Source organism: Uloborus diversus, chromosome 2, assembly GCF_026930045.1.
Source record: "Uloborus diversus isolate 005 chromosome 2, Udiv.v.3.1, whole genome shotgun sequence".
NCBI lineage: Eukaryota > Metazoa > Arthropoda > Arachnida > Araneae > Uloboridae > Uloborus > Uloborus diversus.
In genome coordinates, this window is record NC_072732.1 from 215,158,309 (window position 1) to 215,182,153 (window position 23,845).

General features: G+C 37.3%; 1 protein-coding gene across 1 annotated transcript in view; it reads right to left on the reverse strand.

The window, feature by feature from the left end:
* Positions 1 to 5,406: 5,406 nt before the first annotated feature.
* The window catches only part of LOC129217677 (macrophage mannose receptor 1-like), a 54,264-nt gene continuing 35,825 nt past the window's right edge, over positions 5,407 to 23,845 (reverse strand). The window contains exons 11-12 of the mRNA XM_054852008.1: positions 15,723 to 15,782; positions 5,407 to 6,327 (exon numbers count right to left, since the gene is read on the reverse strand). Coding sequence (XP_054707983.1) covers positions 6,095 to 6,327; positions 15,723 to 15,782 — 293 coding nt within the window. The 3' untranslated portion in view covers positions 5,407 to 6,094. The remainder of the gene's footprint in view (positions 6,328 to 15,722; positions 15,783 to 23,845) is intronic.

Here is a 23,845-nt window from a genome sequence, read left to right on the forward strand (position 1 = left end):
GATCTTTGTCCGAGCGAGGAATATTCTTTTGCCACTTACGAAAAAAAGTATCATCCTTTGGAGTACAAAAAAGCGTAACTTTGTTTTTATTACTTTTGTATCCACTCGTACAACCAGGAACAAAGCATGTCCTATCGCTTTTCTTCTTTTTATTATTTGTAGCCATGAAGAAGCAAATATTAGTTCTGAAAAAACAGTGCTTTCCGCAACAATAACGATTTTAAACACTTTGTTCAGGATCAACAATGGGAATTCAAGATAAATAAACAACGCCCGGCGAGAGCTCGCGCGCCCTCTCGCGGTTGCCTCTTTTTAAGTGCGATATTTTTAACATTAGCTCAATGGCCGATCGCAACACTACCCCTTCTAGGCACTATAGTCACAACTGACTTCAACTGTATTTATGTCGAGGACTGCATACTAAGTGCCTTGCCTCCATTATTTTATATACCGATAGATGGCAGCACCATCACCGGATCGAACAGTTAGTGAGAATTTTGAACTAGTCCAGGAGCTAATAGCTACCTAGTACTAGCACCCCCAGAGGTATCGTTTCACTTGGAGGACATTGAGACCACGAGCATATTTAACGTCGCCCAGTCCCCATTAATGACGACGGTGGGTCTTCGACCAGCGAGGATCGAACCCGAGGCCCTCCGGTCCCGAGTCCAATGCCTTACCGATCAGGCTACCACGGCCCCATCGGAAATGTCATTTCAATGATTTAAAATTTTTAACTGTTGCCATCTTATGTTTGTTAACAAATAAAATATTTGTAATTAATTCAAGCAAGGCTTTTAAAATAACTTTCAATTTTCGCTCTTTGCTTTGCTTTTGCAATAATGCAGACATTGGGATGGTCGTCAAGTTTTTTCATGTGTAATTTTGTTTTTGTTGGGAATATTGCTTCCTCGTCAAGCATGGGGAGGGATCAGAAAAAAAAAAGAGAAAAATATAGAAGAAAGTTTCGTGATGGCCACAACATACTAGTTTTATTTTGTTTTTTCGATTTTTGTTATTTTTACAAATGAACATTTCAAAGTAATTCAAACTAACTTCAAAATTATACCCTCACTCCCCATTTTTTTTTTTTTTACAATTCCGTGGCGAGACAACTTCCGCCAAAAGTTTTCGTCTCTTTTCTGAGGGATGAATCGTTATCGTTTACTTCTGCCTTCCTTTTGTTTAAAAAAAAAAGTTCGATAAAAAATGAATTATTTTCATCTTTCCTTTTTTAAACTCAGTGAATTGAAAAAAAAAAATTCAATTTAAAAATATGAAACAACATAAGAAAAAAAAACGCCATACAAAATTTAAATAAACATATTGACTCGTGTATTTGTTGTAATCGTAGTGTATCCGTGGTTTTATGTGTTGTATGTTTCTTACCAAATCAAGACCACTCGATCAGCCCCCAGCAGTTTTGTTAATCGCTTTCAACTTGGTCACGTGACGAAAATGTCAACTGATTGGTGAATCGGATGCAATTTTGTTCACGTGACTGGCCGAAAACGACGAGGGAATATGGTCGATCGGTAAAATAACTTCCCTGACTGACAAAAAAAAAAAAAAAAAAAAACGATAGTAGGAATTTTAAAAATGTTGGAGATAAAAGTTTTATGCAATGAAAAATATGAATCCTCATATGAATAATATCCGATGATCGGGTAACCCGAGTCTTTCAACTATGAAACTCGCACCTCGGCATGATAATTTGATAATCTGTTTTGGTATTGTGACAAGGCTGAACTCAATCCGGCAACTTAACTGATTTCAGAGAAATGAAGAAACGAAAAAAATGGTTAGCAATGAAGGCTACCTATTGGAGGCTTAATCCACTGGAGTTAGGGTTACAACTTCAACTATCAAAATATCACCAAACAGGCAATGGTTTCGTTAAAATGTAGAAGCAATTTTCAACCGTCATACCTTGACGGGCGACTTTCTAGTTACAAAATAAATACAAACTAGTATGTTGTGGCCATCACGAAACTTTCTTCTATATTTTTCTCTTTTTTTTTTCTGATCCCTCCCCATGCTTGACGAGGAAGCAATATTCCCAACAAAAACAAAATTACACATGAAAAAACTTGACGACCATCCCAATGTCTGCATTATTGCAAAAGCAAAGCAAAGAGCGAAAATTGAAAGTTATTTTAAAAGCCTTGCTTGAATTAATTACAAATATTTTATTTGTTAACAAACATAAGATGGCAACAGTTAAAAATTTTAAATCATTGAAATGACATTTCCGATGGGGCCGTGGTAGCCTGATCGGTAAGGCATTGGACTCGGGACCGGAGGGCCTCGGGTTCGATCCTCGCTGGTCGAAGACCCACCGTCGTCATTAATGGGGACTGGGCGACGTTAAATATGCTCGTGGTCTCAATGTCCTCCAAGTGAAACGATACCTCTGGGGGTGCTAGTACTAGGTAGCTATTAGCTCCTGGACTAGTTCAAAATTCTCACTAACTGTTCGATCCGGTGATGGTGCTGCCATCTATCGGTATATAAAATAATGGAGGCAAGGCACTTAGTATGCAGTCCTCGACATAAATACAGTTGAAGTCAGTTGTGACTATAGTGCCTAGAAGGGGTAGTGTTGCGATCGGCCATTGAGCTAATGTTAAAAATATCGCACTTAAAAAGAGGCAACCGCGAGAGGGCGCGCGAGCTCTCGCCGGCGTTGTTTATTTATCTTGAATTCCCATTGTTGATCCTGAACAAAGTGTTTAAAATCGTTATTGTTGCGGAAAGCACTGTTTTTTCAGAACTAATATTTGCTTCTTCATGGCTACAAATAATAAAAAGAAGAAAAGCGATAGGACATGCTTTGTTCCTGGTTGTACGAGTGGATACAAAAGTAATAAAAACAAAGTTACGCTTTTTTGTACTCCAAAGGATGATACTTTTTTTCGTAAGTGGCAAAAGAATATTCCTCGCTCGGACAAAGATCTGGATCAGTTTTCTGTGGTATGTGAACTGCATTTTGATGACCGTTTTATAAAACGACATTATCAATATATCATTGATGGTAAAGAAGTAACTTTACCGCGTACAAGACCTTGCCTGACAGCGGATGCCTTCCCAACTGTTTTCCCGAATTTGCCTCAGTATTTGTCAAAGCAATTACCACATCAACGTACTCCTAAGGTGAGAAGTGATGAACCACCTCCTACCAAAAAAAGGAAAACTCAATCTGATGACTGTTCATCAGCTTTACTTATTGACGAAAGCCCAAGCAATGATGAAAACGTTTTAAAGACTATAGAGGGTGTCTCTCTTCCATCGAAGTCCTGGTCTAAAATTGTGTCTGGAGAAGGAGCAATTATATTTGCCTGTTATGAAAACTTACAATTTACAGGTAACTATGTTCTTTAATAAGCTATCCAAAATTAACTTATGCTTTATGATTGATGTTAAAAGAAAAAAAGAGCAAAACTGAATAACTGCTATATAAATCAAAATATAGGTACCTTACTATTAATTTTCTAAATTTTTTGCCTGAAAACATTTTGAAGCATTAATTCTCAAAAAACTAATTTGTAGATATAGATATGTATTACTATAACTACATTATTAATATTGTTCTGTTTTTTCATCTTGAATTCACTAATGGAATTAAAGGAACTGCATGCTTAAAAAATTGTGAACACTTTCGAGCTTTCCGAATTATGAAGTTATATTTTTAGCATTTATTATTATTATTATTATTTTTTTTTTTTGGAGTGAGTTTCATAAAAACAAATTGCAAAAAAAAAAAAAAAAAAGAGAAAACATCTTTGCCAAATTTTAACAAAAATAAATTGGAAATATCATAACTATTTCTGTTTCGTTGATACACCGAAAATGATGAAAGACGCACACAACGAAAACAGAAATTATGTATCAAAAGTTTTTCATTAACAGCATTTTTTTTAAATTTTATCTCAGTTTATCAATATATTAGGTGAAATATATTTTCCGAATAAACATTTTGTATTGTTTTTTCCCTGATTGATAAGATTTGTTGTAAATCTACAAAATAAATAACGATGCTACGATGCGAGGAATAGCGTAGTTCTGACGCCGGCGGGGACATCAGCGCCACCTAGTTGTTTCCTCCGTTTTGGTGCTACGGTTTCCGCTTCGATCACAACACTACCCCTTCTAGGCACTATAGTTGTGACTCTGAATCGAATCGAATCGACATTTCCGATCATTTCCATACAATTACTAGTATGTTGTGGCCATCACGAAACTTTCTTCTATATTTTTCTTTTTTTTTCTGATCCCTCCCCATGCTTGACGAGGAAGCAATATTCCCAATGAAAACAAAATGACACATGCAAAAACTTGACGACCATCCCAATGTCTGAATTATTGCAAAAGCAAAGCAAAGAGCGAAAATTGAAAGTTATTTTAAAAGCCTTGCTTGAATTAATTACAAATATTTTATTTGTTAACAAACATAAGATGGCAACAGTTAAAAATTTTAAATCATTGAGATAATATTTCCGATCATTTCCATGCAATTAAAATCACGAGAAATACGCAGACGACAATCTATTACGATTTATCTTTCTTATTGTTGCATTAATAAAAATATTTTTTATTCGCAAAAAAAAAAAAAAAAAAATCAACACCTCTTGGAGCGATCGGCGTCAAAATTGAACCAAAGCCTGTTTACATATGGATTCACATATATTCCAAATTTCAACCAGAACGTAGCATTACTTCTTGAGATAGGGCACTCAAAATGGAAAAAAAGAACGGGTGATTGCGCTACCCCCCTTTTTAGCTGTTGACACAAAAATAAAATCAGTTCTTATACCCACTAAGGGCTACTTGCCGATAAATTTTTCTTTCATTCCGTTCCTTATTTCTTGAGATACAGCAGTCACAATTGACGACAAAAAACGTTCTATAGCTCAACCCCCGTTTGAGTTATTGACACCAAAATTGAATCAGCATCTGTTCCTGTTAATACCAACATATGGACCAAATTTTGTTTGATTCCGCCAGTTACTTCCTGAGGAATAGCAAGCATGCGTAACTCGAAAAACGTCCCATTGCTCCACCCCCCTTGGAGGAATTCGCGCCAAAAACTAATGGGCACAAGTTCACATAGGGGCACATATGTGTACTAAATTTCGTTCGATTTCATGCGGTAGTTTTTGTTGTAGAGCGGCCACAAAAAACTGGTCACACACAGACGTGACACACATACATACACACACACATACATACATACACACACACACACAGACAGACAGACATTTTCCAAAAATGGTCGAAATGGACTCAGCACACCTCAAAACGTTCGAATCCGTCAAAATTCGAAATTCGAAAATTTGCACGAATCCAATACTTTCTTCTATATATTAGATATAGAAGAAAGTAAAAAGATTTACGGTTTCACTTTTTAATTTTTTTTCCCTGGAAAAGAAGAGGTTGTAATAGAAATAATGAGGCCAAGTCATCAGGAAATACAACGTACAATACAGGACAGGGTGTCTCAGAATGCTTGGGACAAACTTTAAGGGATGTTGAAGGGGACGATAAAATGCAGAAATCATACAGGAACATACGTTCGCAAACACAAAGCCGCCACGCTACGTGCACACAAAGCCAGAAACTGAAGGGAGTGAAACAGGTCGCAAATTGACTACACAAAAAAAAAAGACGATTTTACACAATACTTCAGTCTTTAAGAAAGGTGTAATGATGCAGTTGTTTAAAGTTGCGGCCTGTGTGCTCTAGCACGCGCGTCACAACAAAAATGTAGTGATCAATGAAAGTTTGTCAGAATGGTTCCTCATTGCGACGGTCAGTGCTTTGTTATGACGACGCGTGGAATACAGCTGCAGGCCGCAAATTTCAACAACCGCTTAAAACCGTTTTCAAAAACTTTAATATTGTGCAAAATCGTCTTTGTGTTATAAATTTGTGACCTATTTCGCATCCATCAGTTTCTGGTTTTGTGTGCATGTAGCGCGTCAGCATTGCATTTGATGTTCTCGTATAATTCTTGCTTCTCTTTGTCCCAATAATCCTGAAACACGTACTATATTGTTTCAATTTCAAAATATAGCTAAACAAAGAATGAAAATCTTTATGACATGATTTCATAATACATTTCATCATTTTCGCCATTGTTCATTTCACTGCACGCTCTCGATTTTCGGGAGCCCGGGAGGTCTGCGATGCTCGCCACTCGAGATCTGCTATAACTTTTGCGTCCGTTCGTCCGGAATTTGACGCAGCAGAGTGTGACCACGCCTATCACGACTACGGCGCACAATATGGCGACCAGGATGCCCGCCAAGGCAGAGAATGATATGACTCCTGCAATTAGGGAAATAATTTCATTAATCTGCTTTTTTACGCACAAGCAAATGTATTACATTCATTCAGGGTTACTTTGATTAACAAGTTGTCTATTTTTAAATGCGCCAAGAATATTTTAAATGATCATCTGTGATGAGCAAAAAAAAAAAAAAAAAATCGTATGAATATCTAAAATTTAGGTATAATAACTAGGACTCGACCGATGCATCGGCGCCGATGGTTCAACAATTTAGCCATCGGCATCGGCGGCCGATGCTAACTTGCAGGAAACATCGGCCCATCAGCCTTAAAAAACATCGAAAAGCCGATGGAATTGGCCGATGTTTTCGAAAAAAAAAAAAAAAAAAGTCCTTTGCTGTTTTACTTTTTAATGCAAAGTAAAGGACGTTATTGTTTTCATATAAAATTGTTTACTTAACTTCAGTATGAATTTCTATTTTAGTCACCCCTGAAAGAGTTTTTAATACTGCATTCAGGTACCAAACAAGTTAATTATTGCGTTGTATCTTGCGGCTGGATGTACGTATGTATCTCTCATAAGTCATAACTCAAAAATGGTAAGCTGTAGAAGGTTAAAATTTCGCCTGCGGGGTGTGCGTACGTTCCAGTTGGGCACTTCCCTTTTTATTTTCGATCGCGTGTTCTAAAAAGTGTATTTACAAATTTTTTTTTGTGGCTATCAATTACTTATTTCAATACAAAACTAATATAGCGTCTCAGACTGACGATCATTTGGTGATACACTCTATAACAAAAAAATCGACGCACCAAGAAGGAGTGATCCGATTGAGACAAAAAATGGTGGATAGGAAGACAATGCACAGAATAGTAAATGATTAAATTCTTAGAACAATTGAATAATTTATGTCAGAGTTACAGTAAAAAGTTCAATAAGGTATTGACCCGCCTCTAGCCTAGATACAAGCGGAAGTACGACGTGGGAAACACCGATAAAGCTCCCGGACGTTGTCCTACGGTATTTCCGGCCAAATTCGCTCCAATTGTAGGACGAGGTTATCAACATTCCTTGCCAGATACAATCGCCATCCCATCATATTCCAGACATGCTCGATGGGAAAGAGATCTGATGATCTGGCAGGCAACGAAAGAGTTTGACAAGCTTGCAGACAGTTCATAGCAACACATACCGTATATTATCTGGCATTGTCCTGTTGAAAACCAGCCGAGGGTACTGCAAAAGGAAGGGCAACAAAACATATCTTAGGATATCGTCGACGTACCACTGTGCAGTAAGTGTACCTCTAATTACGACCAAAGGGATCCAGTTATCAAAGGAAATGGCACCCCAGACCATAATGCCTTGTTGAGGGCCAGTGCGGAGTGCAAATGTGAAACCAGGATCCCTCCTCCGCCCTGGGTGTCTCCAAACACGTCTTCGATGATCGTCATGACACAGTTGGAAGCGGGATTCGTCGCTAAAGACCATACATCCCCAGTCGGCACCATTCCAACCTGATCGAGCCATGCACCACTGTAATCTGGCTCGGCAGTGTGTAGGCGTCAGTGGCAGGTGGCGTAACGAACGGCGCGAGCGTAGATTTCGTTGTCCCAACCGTCTGCAAATGGTCATGATGGACACTGGTGTTTCGGTTGAACGTCTGATGGTTCATAGAGATGAAGAAAGCGCTGTGATAGCTGATCGGACAATCACTCAGTCATCACGATCTGTTGTGACTCTAGGTCGACCGCTAACATCCTAACACCGAACTCTGCCATTTTCCACCCATCCTTGCCAGTATCTTCGAATCGCCGCATCGCTTCGACTCAAATGACGAGCGATTCTCTGATTTGACCAATCGGCCTCTTTCAATCCAATGATATGACCTCGTTTAAACTCTGGCAGTTGCTCGTAATGAGCACGAACCATGCGACGAGGCATTTTTAAGTTGTTGAAAGGTAATCTGAATTGCAATCAAACCGAAAGTTTTAACAACTGTTGAAGAACTGCTCTTTATATACATCTGTTGGATGCACAGTTTCGATGCGCTGGGGATCAAACTATTCATTCATTGGACACCAAATTTCAATCATTTGCATATTTGGTCAAAACAATCATGCATGCAAAATTTCAAAGCAATCGGATGATTGCTTCTTTTTGCGTCGATTCTTTTGTTATAGAGTGTATATTGCGAATTGGAGACCATGGAAACAAATATGAGATGGCGAAACCGGTTTTTGTGTCATTTTGTTAGATTCCCGTTGAACCGACGGTAATTTTTAGAACACTTGCGTGCCCCCCCCCTCCCTGTATTTCTGAAATTAAATTCTAGTTGCACTTCCAAGTTGTTTAAAACTAACACCATTCATAAAATTACAGATTTTTTTTAACTTAATCTATTGTTTAGGAATAATTTAGAGCATTAATGTAAGAAATTGATTAAAGACGTTTTGAATGGTGACATAATTCGGAAATCAAACGGAATTTTGAATTTTTTCTTCGGAAGTGCTGAAGTCGACTCAGAAACTCTTCCGAGGCGTTGGTGGTAGCGGTTCTCTACTAAACAAATGAGGCCGAAGTTGGGAACGAAGTTTAATATTGTGAGTTATTCCAACTTGTGACTTACTTTATTTGAATGATTAAACAACATAATTTAAAGTTTTTTAACTATGTATAGTGTACATAATCCATACATTATTACAATATTGCTGAAATCTTAGTTATATGTTCAATTAAAAAAAAAAAAAAACAAATCAGTTGGTTATTAAACAGTGTCTTTGTTTTTATTCCTCTTTTTCTTTCTTTTTTTTTTTTGGCTGTTGTTCTTTTTCTATTATCATACAACAGTCAAAAAAGAGAAGCATAACTACATCCTATATAGATTGTACGTAGTACGATCCAAAATTTCGGGGACAAGCTGTATAAAACTTTACCCAGAATAGTTCACATTGCGAAGCACATCCACCTTCAAAGGGTCACCTTGAGGGACTACGTACTTCTGCCAGTGTTCACATAACTTTTGGAAACACTCCTGGAAGCCTTTTTCGCATACTATGATGCAGCTTTATCTTCTCCTGACGGAAGAAAGCGGCGTCCATGCAAATGTTTTTTTGCTGGGAACAGGTAAGAGTCACACGGAGCTAAGTCCGACGAAACGTTACGTTATTTGTTTGTCATATCAGAGCATTGATCAATCAAACCGTGTATCCTCAAAATGAAAGTCGCCTTTCTCCGCACGATGAAGTGAAAGCAGCAGCGCAAGAGCCCTTGCAGGAGGTTGAGAAAAATGGCTGCCAGGAGTTCTTCTAAAAGCTATACGAACGTTGGCAGAAGTGCATAGTCGTTCAAGGAGATTATTTTGTAGACGTGCTTCGGTAATGTGAACTATTCAGGGTAAGGTTTTATACTGCTTGTCCTCGAACTTTTAGATCATACTACGTACGTATGAGTTTTCAACTTACCATATCATAACGTTTCTGAGTGACGCAAGTTTACGCGTATGAAAACATCACAAGAGAACTTGCGATAATTAACTGAGGAAGTGTTTAAAATGGATATTTTGGTCATCTATATGTTCTTTGGTACATATGCGTGTACAGATGTGCCGAAAAACTTGTGAAGTTTAAATTGGGTGATCGTAAAATAGAAATTAGGTCGAAATTTGATTTTTTTTTTGATTACAAGTCCTTATTCGTAGAAAGGAAGTAAAATGAGATGAATGAATGATCCTTTACATCCCTGACAATCTTATCAATTTATTTCCGTTAGATTTTTTTTTTTTTGCCATCGGCCAATGGCATCGGCCATTTGGAGGAAAACAATCGGCAATCGGTCATCGGCCATCTTTGAACAATCGGCCAACAATCGGCATCGGCCCATTGGCCTAAAAATGCCATCGGTCGAGCCCTAATAATAACTGTTAAACACAATTTAAAATGAATGCTTAACCTGGTTCAAAGTGATCCTGCCACTAAGTGTTTCTTTGAGCCGTGTGAGAAACGGGATGCAAGGTAAATTATTTTATTAACATTAGTACAACTTAAAACGCGAAAAAATAATTGAAAGAAATGACATAAATAATTAATTAAAATTACGAAATTCTCTTAGTGAGAGATTTGCTGCTCTAGTTTTATAGTTACTCAGTAGATGGCGCCACTTTCAATACATACAAAAGAGTGCCGCCATCTATTGAGTAATCAGATAACTAGAGCGTTTGGTTGCTTATTTGGAGAATAACAAAATTTCTTCATCTTTAAAAACTCCCTATTAGATTCAAACTACTACAAAACAGCATTCTAGAGTAGCTTCCGAACAGTCACTTGAGAATGATTGAACGATATATTGCACCTAAGGATTGTTGGCATCCGTCTCTGGTAGAGTTCACTTCAAATCGGTTGAAAACAAAGAAAACGATTATTGCCATTACCAAGCGTTCTCGAAACAAGTTTTTTTTTAAATATATATTCGTGAAACGACGTTTGTTAACTGAGAATCAAAATTTAATAGAAAACTCGCTTCAAACTTCCCGTTAATCAGCATGAAAGTCTTGATTTGCTGATAGCAAGAGACGATTAATCCTTATTTTTAACATCCCTGCATGAAGTAAAGACTGTTAAGCATTCTTTATAAGGTTTCCACTCAAATTTTGATTGAAATTTCCATTGTACTCGTAATCTCCTCCGAACTAGTTTTTTCGTTACGTCCAGCCTACTTAGGGGTGACTTTCCCAAAAACGGATCTTTATTCGTTTTTGAGCAATCACGATTGCTTATTGCTTTCATTTGACTGTTTTTGGCGTTCGTATGATTTTATTTTCCCGCCAGCACCCTGTGCAGCATGACCGTCGACCGGCTCCATGCTGCTCCTCTAGCGAAAGTCGTCCCGAGGTTGCGTCCATATCCTACACACACGCATACACACACACACACAAACATACACACGCACACACAAACACATACACACACAAACATACACACGCACACACAAACACATACACACACGCATACATACAGACACCTACACATACACACACAAACACATACACATATGCATACAGACACACAAACACATACATATACCCACAGATACCCCCCACACACAAACACACATACACACAACTACCCATATACCACCCACTAGGCCTAACTACACAAACACACATGCCTACATACACACACACATTCGTGATTGCGAAAAACATAATTTGAATTCAAGATGTCAAAATTCAAATTATTATTATTATTTATTGAGCAATCACGATTGCTTATTGCTTTCATTTGACTGTTTTTTTGGCGTGCTATCATTTTATTTTCGATCGGGTCCTCACGCTGCTGCTCCTATAGAGAAAGCCGTCTCCAGGTTGCATCCATGTCCTACACACACGCGCATACATAAACAACTACACACACACACGCACACACACACAAACACATACAAACACATACACATACACACACACTCATACATATAGACACCTACACATACACACACTCAAAAACATACTCACAACTACTCACACATTCATGCCTGCACACAGACACACACAATATGCCTGCACACAGACACAAAATGCCTACACACATACACATACCCCCCCCACGCACACACATTCATACACACAACTACCCACACACTTATGCCAGCACACAGACACAAACACACATGCCTACACACACAAACACACACGCCTACACACAAACACACACGTCTACATACATACACTCGTGATTGCGAAAAACATAATTTGAATTCAAGACGTCAAAATTCGAATTAATTTTATTTATTTTTTCTTTTGGTGACAAGATAGTGTTAGTTTCTAATTGGGGCAGTGAGAAGTAAGGGCAAGTGGACGTTTTCAAGTTCTGGGTAGAACGAGGTTTAAATTCAGATCCTAGGTCGATTTTTATTGAAAGTTTTTCTAAATCGTGCTGGAGAACGGACCTGGGCGACGCCCCCCCCCCAGGGGGCGCAGAAGAATTTCAAGGAAGGCGCGCATGTATTCCGAAAGTAATGTAAAAAAGGAAAAGAAACTATACTTTACCCAACTTTGAGGTCACATGTTAATGTTTTCGACATGACTGCCATTTTGAAGTTTTTAACTGCAGTTGTTATCCATATACTCCCGATTATCCGTGTGCGGATTATCCGTGCATCATTTCGGAATCACACTTTTCTAAAGCTTCGATGATGTTATCGATAATATCATTGAGGAAGTTAAAGAAATCTAAGGTTTCGAATCAGTTGACGCTGAAAATGTCGAAGAGTGGTTTAAAAGCGACGAATGTGAATTAGGATTTCAATGTCTAACTGCCGAAAATATCATTGAACTTGTTACTGAATCAAACGCAAGTGATGATACCGAAAACGAAGATGAAGAACATGAAGAAAATACAATTTCGTTCTACTGCTCTACAATCTGTGGAACATTTGTTGGATTACATGAGTGAAAGAGGTTACGATTACGGAGAAATAATTGCAGTAAGAAAAATTTGTACGGACATACGCAACGATTTAAACAAACAAAGAAAACAAAAATGTATCGCCGATTTTTTTAAAGCAATAAATTTCGACGAAAAGTTCCTGGTTTGTGTGAGCATTTAGTTTTTTCTAATTTCCCCTCAAATAGTTACCCTGCATATTCCTTAAATGATTTTTCGGATTATCCGTGTTTTTCGATTATCCGTGCTACGCCGCCCGGTGATTAGCACAGATAATCGGGAGTATACTGTATTCCTATCTTTACTCGTTTGGTGCAACTTCAAACTTTCTTTGAATGACGACACAGTTCTTGAGAAAAGCACAGGAGATTTATTTACAGCTATGTACAGGAAATGTAGTTACAACTGCTAAATCAATCACCAGCAATTAAGCAAATATCAATTAACACCATAAACCTCAACGGTCACACATGTATTTACTCCAAAATACGCAAAAACACAGCGCAAAGGCTAATACACACAGAGTTAAATACATGCTCTCCAGCGCACTGCTGATACGATTCACAAACAAAACTAAACTCTCATTCAAATGCCATACAGCTTTCGGCAAAGAAATATCCAGAAAATCCTACCTTGTTCTACCAATTTCTCATATTTTATTTTTACTCCATTCGCAAATCTTATCGTTCAGAAATGGAGGGACCATATACTTCATTCGAATGTAGTTGTGCATTTATTACGAGAAACTATTTACAAGTTACGTTACTAAGACAATTTTAGATGAAAGATAATGAAATAAACGCCCAATTTAGCCAGATTACAACAAATTAATAATAAAAATAATTACTATTTACAGAATTTGTAACACTATGAATCTTTATTTACAGCATTATCTGGCATTCAGTTAAAATATCGACGAAAGATAGACGGTAAAAATGACCTAGAGTGCGCTTTTTCGCAAGTTACTACCTAATATTTTAAAACTTGTCGAGAGCAAAGAGTGGTTATAATCTTTTTGATGTTGCGAAAGTGATTGGTATAATACGCCAACCGTTCCTAGATCCAAGATTACTTCGAAGCAACCTTGAATCATATTGGTGAATTTTTGAAGTGATCCTTTTTATGCGAGGACTTGGAAACTCTGGTCTGCAACTTTTTGTGTAACGGAAAGTGACGTGGTTTTGTGCGACCAAAAGCATCACATGCGCTCTTCTCGCTTTCTTTCCTTCTCGTTGTCCGTGATTGCGTGTACTGCTCGGCGATTACTGAGGACAGCTGTTGGTTATTAACAGAGCATCCGTTGAAACACTCGTGTATTGTATAACCATTTCGAGCAATGTTTAATGTTCTTTTTGTTTGTAATTTATTTTCTACGTTAAAATTTTCAATGTTGTTGTGAGTATGCAAATACAAATACAAAGACCAGCAACAGACTCTTGGCCCAGCTAGGCTGGTCCTAGTCAATTTATTAGTTCTCAAACGCCTGCCGACGTATGCCTGAAACGTCTTGGCCAGTACTCGATCCGGGGCCCAGTGGGTTCGATGCCTAGCGCTCTGCTGATTGCGCCGCTGTGATTTTCAGTCTGATTGCGTAGTGCTTTAATATAAGTATATAGTACGTGTTCTAAAACGATAATGGGGTCGTTTCCAAAATTTTAAAAGTATTTTTTTCTGAAAGAGCATGCTTAAAAACATAGGATCTGACCATTTTTTGATAAATTCATTTAAGTTTAATATTTTAAAAAAATTACTTAAATCGGTGCGCTTTTATTGTTTAAGCTTCTGCCGATGACATCACAAATGATGAAATGCCATTTCGTGTTGCCATTCACAGAGCAAAAGATTTAATTCGCATCTTTACTGACGTGTATTGGCAACGATAGGGTTGATAGCAAGCGTAGAGCGCAATTTTAATTCGCTTCTTGATTATCATAACGTGGAAACGCGTAGGAAAGATGCGCCAAAGAGCACCATTTGTGACGTCATAAAGACCACGCCTTGTTTGAAAAATCGGACTTTTAAAAAAATTAATTAAAAAATAACTGTTGAGAAAATAAAAGTATTTTATGGGTCCATGTTAATTTTTTCGCTTATTTTATCAATTTCACCGACTAAACGTATTACTTTTGACTGAAGGAAACAACCCCATTTCACTTCTTAACGGACGAAGATGATACACATTAATGCAGATGTATATAATTTTATGTAAATAAATACATGATAAACACAATCTGTGATGCCATTCAAAAGTGGTAAATAAATAATTAAAATGTTTCTTTGTAACAGGGCCGTGGTAGCCTGATCGGTAGGGCATTGGACTCGGGGCCGGAGGGGCTCGGGTTCGATCCCCGCTGGTCGAAGACCCACCGTCGTCATTAAAGGGGACTGGGCGACGTTAAATATGCTCGTGGTCTCAATGTCCTCCAAGTGAAACGATACCTCTGGGGGTGCTAGTACCAGGTAGCTATTAGCTCTTGGACTAGTTCTAAATTCTCATTAACTGTTCGATCCGGTGATGGTGCTGCCATCTATCGGTATATAAAATAATGGAGGCAAGGCACTAGTATGCAGACCTCGACATAAAATACAGTTGAAGTCAGTTGTGACTCTTGAATAGAATAGAATAGAAATTCTTTGTAACACGAAAATTTCACTTCTATCGTGGTTCTTTGCGACACAACCTGTTTTTTTTTTCTGATATTCTGTCTTATGTTGCCACGATATATATGCTACTAGTGGAGTGTGACTCTGCTAAGTTGATCTATGACCTTGACAATGTTTACCTCCTTTTGGAGTTGTAAAGAAGTGTAATTAATTGACTTTGGGTTGAGTTGGGACTTTTTAAAAGTATTCCTATTTAAATCCAGGCCAATAAACACGCCCCATTTTTACTAAACTCCCCAAACGGAGGCAAACATTATCAAGGTCATAACTCAACTTATCAGAGACAAACTGTAAGAGCTTCTGAATTTTACAACAAAATATTTTCTGCTTACTTGGGCATTTCTTGTCTGTTATTATCAGGGCTGTCTTGTTCGGAGTAATAATCGGTAAAACTAAAAGAAAAAAAAATCATAATTCTTAAAAAAATCAAAATTTAAATTTAAAAAAAATCAAATTTCAAAATTATTTTTTAAATTGTATGTTGTGGAATTTTTAGAACTTTTTACTCCACGGATCCACCCCGAGTTAATTGCGCGCAGAGAAATATTTTTCGATCAAAAAATCATTAAATGAAACATCTGCTGCCATTTTTTTTTTCTCGAATATGAATAAATGAAATTTTGGTTTTTGTTAAGAGGCTTTTCCTGCAATCGGGGGATTTCAAGTGTTTCCTTTTTGGATATTTTTCTGTAATCTGCCGCACAATTTTACTGATTTTTTTTCTTCCGTTGAAGCCTGATTGTTGAACACGTGTCACTTGACATTACTTTTATTTTTGAGGCAGACCGTGCAAAGCCGGGCGACGCAGCTAGTATACTTATTAAATCTCTATCTGACTATTTATGTAATTCAAAATTGCTTAATTATTACTATTTTTAAAGTATTTTCATTTGAAAAGTTTCTGTGATCATAGCTCGAAGCCAAGAGTTCTTAGCCCTTCTAGTTGTACAGTGTACACCTAATATTTCTGTTTTCTTATCAGAAGAATTTCTTGATCAGCTTCAACAAATGTTACAGCACTGAAAGATATACATTACGAAGAGAAGGAAATAACATCTGCGGAGTGAGGGCCATTTACTTTTAAACATATTGTAACGGATCCGGTGCGACGTCCAACTTTCTTGAAATAAAGAAACAGTTATTGAGGGAAACACAGAAAATTTATTAACACTATGTACAGGAAAGAGCGTCAACAACTGCTAAATTAATCATCAGCAATTAAGCAAATATCACACAACACCGTAAACTCAACGGTTACACACGTATTTACTTCCAAATACGAAAAACAACACAGCGAAATGCCTCGCAATAAACAGAGCTAATACACTCTCAGTACAAATTCTCAATCGAAACTAAACTTTTTATCCTGCGTAACGGCTTTTATACACACCGAAAGAGACCTCTCAACTGTTCCAGAAAATGCTACACCGTTCTACACTTTCTTATTTCTTTCATTCATAAATTTTATCAATGAAAAATAGGGGCTCATATACTTCAGCCGAATGTATAGGGGCTGTATATTCATTACGGGAAACTATTTACAGGTTACGTTACTACAATAATTATTATTTACAGAATTTGTAACAATATCTAAAAGAGTTTTAGGAATTGCAAATTACAAATACACGCAGCTATTTTTAGGGGAAAAAATCTAACGAAGCATATTTAAAAAATAAATTAGACACTTGTATATCTGACATACTTTATTGAACTTGAGAGATGTCATTTTTGCGCGCTCCGTGGCAGAGCGGCGGAAAGCGCTTGCTGTGGCAGCTGCCTGATCACAGTAAAGGAGGTCGTGGGCTCGATTCCGACCGGTGCCCTGTATGTATTTCCTTCTCTTTATGTTGTAAATCTTTTCGATGTATTTGTTCAGAAGTAAGGCACCATGTTCGCAGTTGTGTGATGTATGCGAAGCTGGTCAGCTTCTTGTATAGTATAGTATCGCTATCATTTTTCAAATAAATATACTCCTTCAAGTATAATTTCTGGCCGTTTTCAACCAGCATTTTTTAAAAATTCATTATTAAAGACATTTTTTTTTGTGCTCTACGTCCACAGACTTACTTTATTACAGATCGCACAAGTCAAAATGAAATTATCATCACAAGGAGAAGAGGAGACCCAGGGCGAAGGCGCAAAACAAACTCATGATGTCCTTTGCTGCTTGCAGCTGTCGGCAGGGTCACAAAGAGCCAAGGCGAACCCCTTGACAGTTATGTCGCCCGACCTTTCCCCCTACCGTCCCAAAAATATTTGAATTTTGACATCTGGAATTCAAATTATGTTTTTCACAATCACGAATGTGTGTGTGTATGTAGGCGTGTGTGTGTGGGGGGGGGGGGTTATATGTGTTTGTATGTGTGTGGGGTGTATGTGTGTGTAGGCATGTGTATTTGTGTCTGTGTGCAGGCATGAGTGTGTGGGTAGTTGTGTGTATGCGTGTTTGTGTGTGTGTGTGGGGGGGGGTATGTGTATGTGTGTGTAGGCATGTGTATTTGTGTCTGTGTGCTGGCATGAGTGTGTGGATAGTTGTGTGTAATGTGTGTAAGTATGTGTTTGTATGTGTAGGTGTCTGTATATATGCGTGTGTGTGTGTAGATGGTTGTATGTGTGTAGGTGCGTGTATGCATGCGTATGTATGTAGGTGCGTGTAAAATCAAAGGACATCAAAACAGTCAAATGAGAACAATAAGCAATCGTAATTATTCAAAAAAAAAGGTGGGGAGGGGGGGGGAGAAAAAAATCAAAACTGCTTACTACAAAACAATTAACTCTATTTTAAGTGCCACTACAGTAAATACCAAAAAGAGTAAATTTTACTTTATCTTCACGGTTTCTATTATTCGGAGTCCCCGCCTCCCTCTTTTTCTTTCATCCTTTATTTTTTTGAGCAATCACGATTGCTTGTTGTTCTTATTTGACTGTTTCTGGCGTCTTTTGATTTTTCCCACCGCCACCCTCCCCACCATCACCGTCTACGAGCTCCTCACGATGCTGCTCCTATAGCGAAAACCGTCTCCATATCCTACACACCCGCGCATACATACACAACTACACACACACACACACACACACAAACACATACACACACCTACACACATACACCTACACATACACACATAAAACACATACACACACGCATACATACACACACACAAACACATACACACAACTACCCACACTTCATGCCTGCACACAGACACAAACATATATGCCTACACACATACACATACCCCCCCCCACACACACATTCATACATACAACTACCCACACACTGATGCCAGCACACAGACACAAACACACATGCCTACACACACATACACATACCCCTACACACAAACACACATACCCCCCCCACACACAAACACACACGCCTACATACACACACTCGTGATTGCGAAAAACATAATTTGAATTCAAGATGTCAAAATTCAAATTAATTTTTCTTATTCATTTCTTCCCTTCCTTTTTTTTTTTTTTTTTTTTTTTTTGCGTCAGTGTCGCCGGGCCCCTAGTTTCCGACTAGGCTGACATGGCCTCTCGTCGGGCCTGGGCTGTCGGAGCCAGTATTTCTAACCACTTGTCCGGGGCGGCTCCCATTTTTACCAATATTAACAAAAATTTTCACTTGTACGTGAGTGGCGATTGCACCTTACGTAGTCGTGCTCATGCGCCGTAAAAGGTACACAATGACAAATTAACACTTGCCGAGTTGAGTTTATGACGGAGTTGAAGAATTGTGTATGTGTTGAATTGAATTGCGAATTCAAAGTTGCAATGGAATCTTTATTCTGCGTTCCCCAATGCCAAGTTTTATGAAAGTTTTCCAGCAATCGAAATATTCAAACACAGCGTTAAGGTCAAATAGTTCAAATTCGAAGTGTGGTGCTGACTGTTCGTGTGGTAAAACTAAAGTTTGGTGGAACTATAGTTAATATACTATGCTGCAAGATTAGTGAAACAAGAACAAGCGTCTGAGAAACTTTTTGATGGAAGAGGTATCTGATGCACTGGTACAAGTCAGAAGACTTAGTAAGGTGAGCTATTTTGTTTCTTTTTAAAACGCTTTTATTAGCTTCACCTGTAGATGACAATGCAATATTCTATAATCAAATTAATTAATTAACTCTTTTAATTGTTAGTTTCCTCCAATTTTAATCAATATTTTGGCATAAATCCAACAATGTGAAAAAGGAAAAATTAAAAAAGAAAATACATTAAAAAAGGCTCGCAAAAATTATTTAAAGATATCTACAAAAACCTTTAATTTTTCTGCATCAGACAAAATTTGTTCCAATGTTCCAAGGTAATTAGAACATGAAATATAATTGTTTTTAACTGATTTCATGCCAAAATTTAGGTGAGCCTTCAATTGTAAATTCATTGCTGATCAGACCATTGTTGAACAAAACTTTTATTCAAATGCATCTCAAATTTTCAAAATAATATAAATATGATTTCCGCAAAAATACATCGATGACTCACAGTAGCTTCCCATCGGGGTGCCCTTGTCTTAATTTTAAGATATTACCTAGCACTCGTTTTATAAATAATTTCGTCGCCTGATAATTCTCCAACATAATACTAAAAAACAGAAAAATAAAATAATAGTTTAAAAAACTAAAGAAAAAACGCGCTCTCGTAGCAAAATGAACTAAAAAGTGAAAAATAATCTTTGGATGATAGTAGTTGACCAATCACTTAATTTTAATGTAATACAAAAAAGCGTGGGGTGCTGTCTATTTACATTTTTGCTTGGACAACAAATGGAAGAAATTCAAGACAACTGATAAGAAGCCCCCCCCCCACGCTTTTTTGTATTACATTAAAATTAAGTGATTGGTCAACTACTATCATCCAAAGATTATTTTTCACTTTTTAGTTAATTTTGCTACGAAAGCGCGTTTTTTTTAGTTCTTTAAACTTTTATTTTATTGAATTAATTATTAAACAGTCCGATGTTGATGACCGACGTTTCAGATTTTATCAACGGCGAGGGAAAGCAAAGGATGCATACTAAATCTGTATTATATAAGAAAACAGCAAAATACTCAGAAATCCACGACAATAGTGGCACAATCAATGTTTTACGCAAACTTTTAACCGATTTATTCTCAAAAATTCTACAACATACGCTGGTCACAACATAATCTGGAAAATGTTTTTCAAAGTGATGAAATTTCATTAATGTGCCACTATTGATTATATCGTTTATGCGCCACAACGCACCGAGCAGGAGCAGATGCAGAGGGAGGGTTATAGGGGTCATGACTCTCCCCCCCTAAACCGTCAACAATATTATCTATCCACCTATTCAATGTTATTATATGCGATCATCTTTACTAATAATAAAGCTGAAAGTCTCTCTGTCTGGATGTCCGGAGGATGTCTGTAGGATGTCTGGATCCCTATGACGCGTATAGCGCCTGGACCGTTCGGCCGATTTTCATGAAATTTGGCACAAAGTTAGTTTGTAGCATGGGGGTGTGCACCTAGAAGCGAATTTTTCGAAAATTCGATGTGGTTCTTTTTCTATTCCAATTTTAAGAACAAAAATATAAGATGGACGAGTAAATTGCGAAATTATCATAACGTGGAACCGTAACATGGGCACAAGCCAATTGGCGAGATATGAAATGATCATAACGTGGAACCGTAACATGGGTACAAGCTAATTGGCGAGAAGATTCACCATACATTATTTGTAAATATACAGGCGAACCAAAAGTCCTTTTAATTTTTCTATCACGGGCAAAGCCGTGCGGGTACCACTAGTAATTTAATAATTGCACACGAGGTGGATGTATGTAGAATATCACGCAAATATATTATTACACATCGTGTTCAAATACTTTGTGAATAAATTGTAAGTGTTTTCCGTAATTTTTTTTTTATTAGTTGCTTGTTTGAGTAAATATTTGAAATAAAGCCTTTCTTTTTTTTTTCGATATTAATTTTAAAAATTTGTGCCATATTTTTCGCCTTATTCCTCGTCGATTTGGTACTTTTTATTGACAACCAAACCGTGTCGGAAATGCTTCGTACCCAAAGCTCCATATTTTCCAGCATGACGCCCCCCCCCCCCAGTAAAATTCTAGTCTGTATCCGCCCCTGCACCGTGTAATGTGAACAATTTTGTGTCAGTACTGTGGCAAGAAAGATTATTAAATTCAGGCTTTAAGTAAAAAAATTATATATTGTTTCATTATTTTGAGTCGTGCAACTAGAATACACGGTGAGTGATATTAGCAAATTATATTTCTTCGAGGGAGAGTGGGGGATAGGAGGAAGGGGCGGGGGGGGGGGATTTTCCAATCACTGTTAAATAGCTGTGTATTTAAAACTCGAATCATGAACTAGATTCAGTAGCCTGAAATTTTGTGTAATTAAACGTTGTTATATCTTTGTGTTCGATACAGCGAGAACAAAAAAAGAAAATTGCTCTGTCTCATTTCATGCTTGATTATTATTTTTATCCGAACATTTATAATTACCGTAAAAGACGTGAAATTTTTCTTTATATCAAGCTAAAACTTTTTCCTTCGTGTTTTTATTCTCAATTCAATCTACACAATTTCTCAAAAAAAAAAAAAAAATTAATTCAAATTGCTTTCGCAATCACGAGTGTGTGTGTGTATGTAGGCATGTATGTTTATGTGTGTGGGGGTATGTGTGTTTGTGTCTATGTGCAGGCATGAGTGTGTGGGTAGTTGTGTGTTGGTGTCTGTATGTATGTGTAGGTGTCTGTATGCATGCGTGTGTGTGTATGTATGTGTTTGAGTGTGTGTGTGTGCGTAGTTTTGTATGTATGCGCGCGTGTGTAGTTGTGTATGTATGCGCGTGTGTGTAGCATATGGATGCAACCTGGAGACGGTTTTCGCTATAGGAGCAGCATCGTGAGGAGCCGGTCGACGGGTGATGCTGCAGAGGGTGCTGGCGGGAAAATAAAATGATAGCACATCAAAACAGTCAAGTGAGAACAATAAGCAATCGTGATTGCTCAAAAAAAAAAAAAAAAAAAAGCAACAGTTCAAAACTACTTTCACGTTGATCAGCATTCTAATTAATTGTTGTGTTCTTCGTTCCAAGTATATTGTTTTGTATAGTGTTTTATTCTTTCTTAGTATGAAATTATTCTTGAGTTTGTGTTTGAGTTTTTTGTGCGAATTCTTAGGAATTCAATGCTTACAGTCCATTATTAATTCGATTTTTTTTTTGTAAACTATGAACGAAGTCTTTTTTTTTTTTTTTTTTTTTTTTTTTTTTTTTTTGTGAATTCTGTGCTTTATTTCTTATTTATCACTTCGTTTACTTTTCAAGCAAAAAGGTACTTATTCAATTCTTTTCTGTTGATTATATTTGCTATTAATCATGATACATGAAAGAAAGTTAAGTCTTGTGTATTTGTGAAGTTTTATGTGTGTCTTGTTGGAAAATTTCTGTTTTGTAGAAATGTGAGTTGACAAATGAGGCGGGTGGGGGGCATTTTTTTGCCAACCATCTCAGAACAGTTTTCAAAACCTAACCGTTTTTTACTTCCTTTTACAAAAAAGGAAGTATTGTATTCGCGAAAAAATTTTCACTCAAAAATCGCCCTTAATTTCCATTTTGCTCACCCCCAAATGAATGTTGAGTTTTTTTTTCGATTCGACCACATGCGGAAAAGTGCCTAAGAATGTATAGACACGCGAAATATCCATTTTGACCATCACCGAGGTAATTACAACGACTTTTCTCGTGACGTCTGTATGTATGTGCGTATGTGTGTATGTGCGTATGTGCGTATGTATCTCGCATAACTCAAAAATGGTATGTCCTAGAAAGTTGAAATTTGGTACATAGACTCGTAGTGGGGTCTAGTTGTGCACCTCCTATTTTGGTTGCATTCGGGTGTTTCTAAAGGGGTCTTTTGCACCTTTTTGGGGGGAAATCATTGTTAATTTCGATGCAAACTCAAGTGGTGTTATAATTTGGCGGTCACTTGGCGATATATCGCCAGTCTTTTGGTTGCCAAGTTTTGTCGCCAACTTGGCGAAAAATTTGGCGATTTTTTTTTTTTTTTTTTTTTTTTTTTTTAAATCTGCTTTCAATGTGGCCATTGCTAGTGATATTTAAAGAGTTAGAGAGAGAATCCCATTAAAATTGCAATAATAGGGAAATAGCATTAAATTGGTGTAAAAGGAAGTCATGTGATGCACACATCAGCTCGTTTTTCTTTTCAAATAACAAAGGTTTTTTAAAAATCATCTAAAAAACCTTATTTTTTTTTTGTGCAGATACGTATCGGTTTTATGGTTAACGCAGCAAACCTGAAAAACTAAATCTAAATAATCAGATTGGTCATACTTAAGCGTCGAGTTAAAAAATTCTATATTTTAATGTGGTTATCCGTTTCACTTCTATTCATGTCCCAAGAAATAGTATATATTGGAAACAATAAAACTGTGTGAGC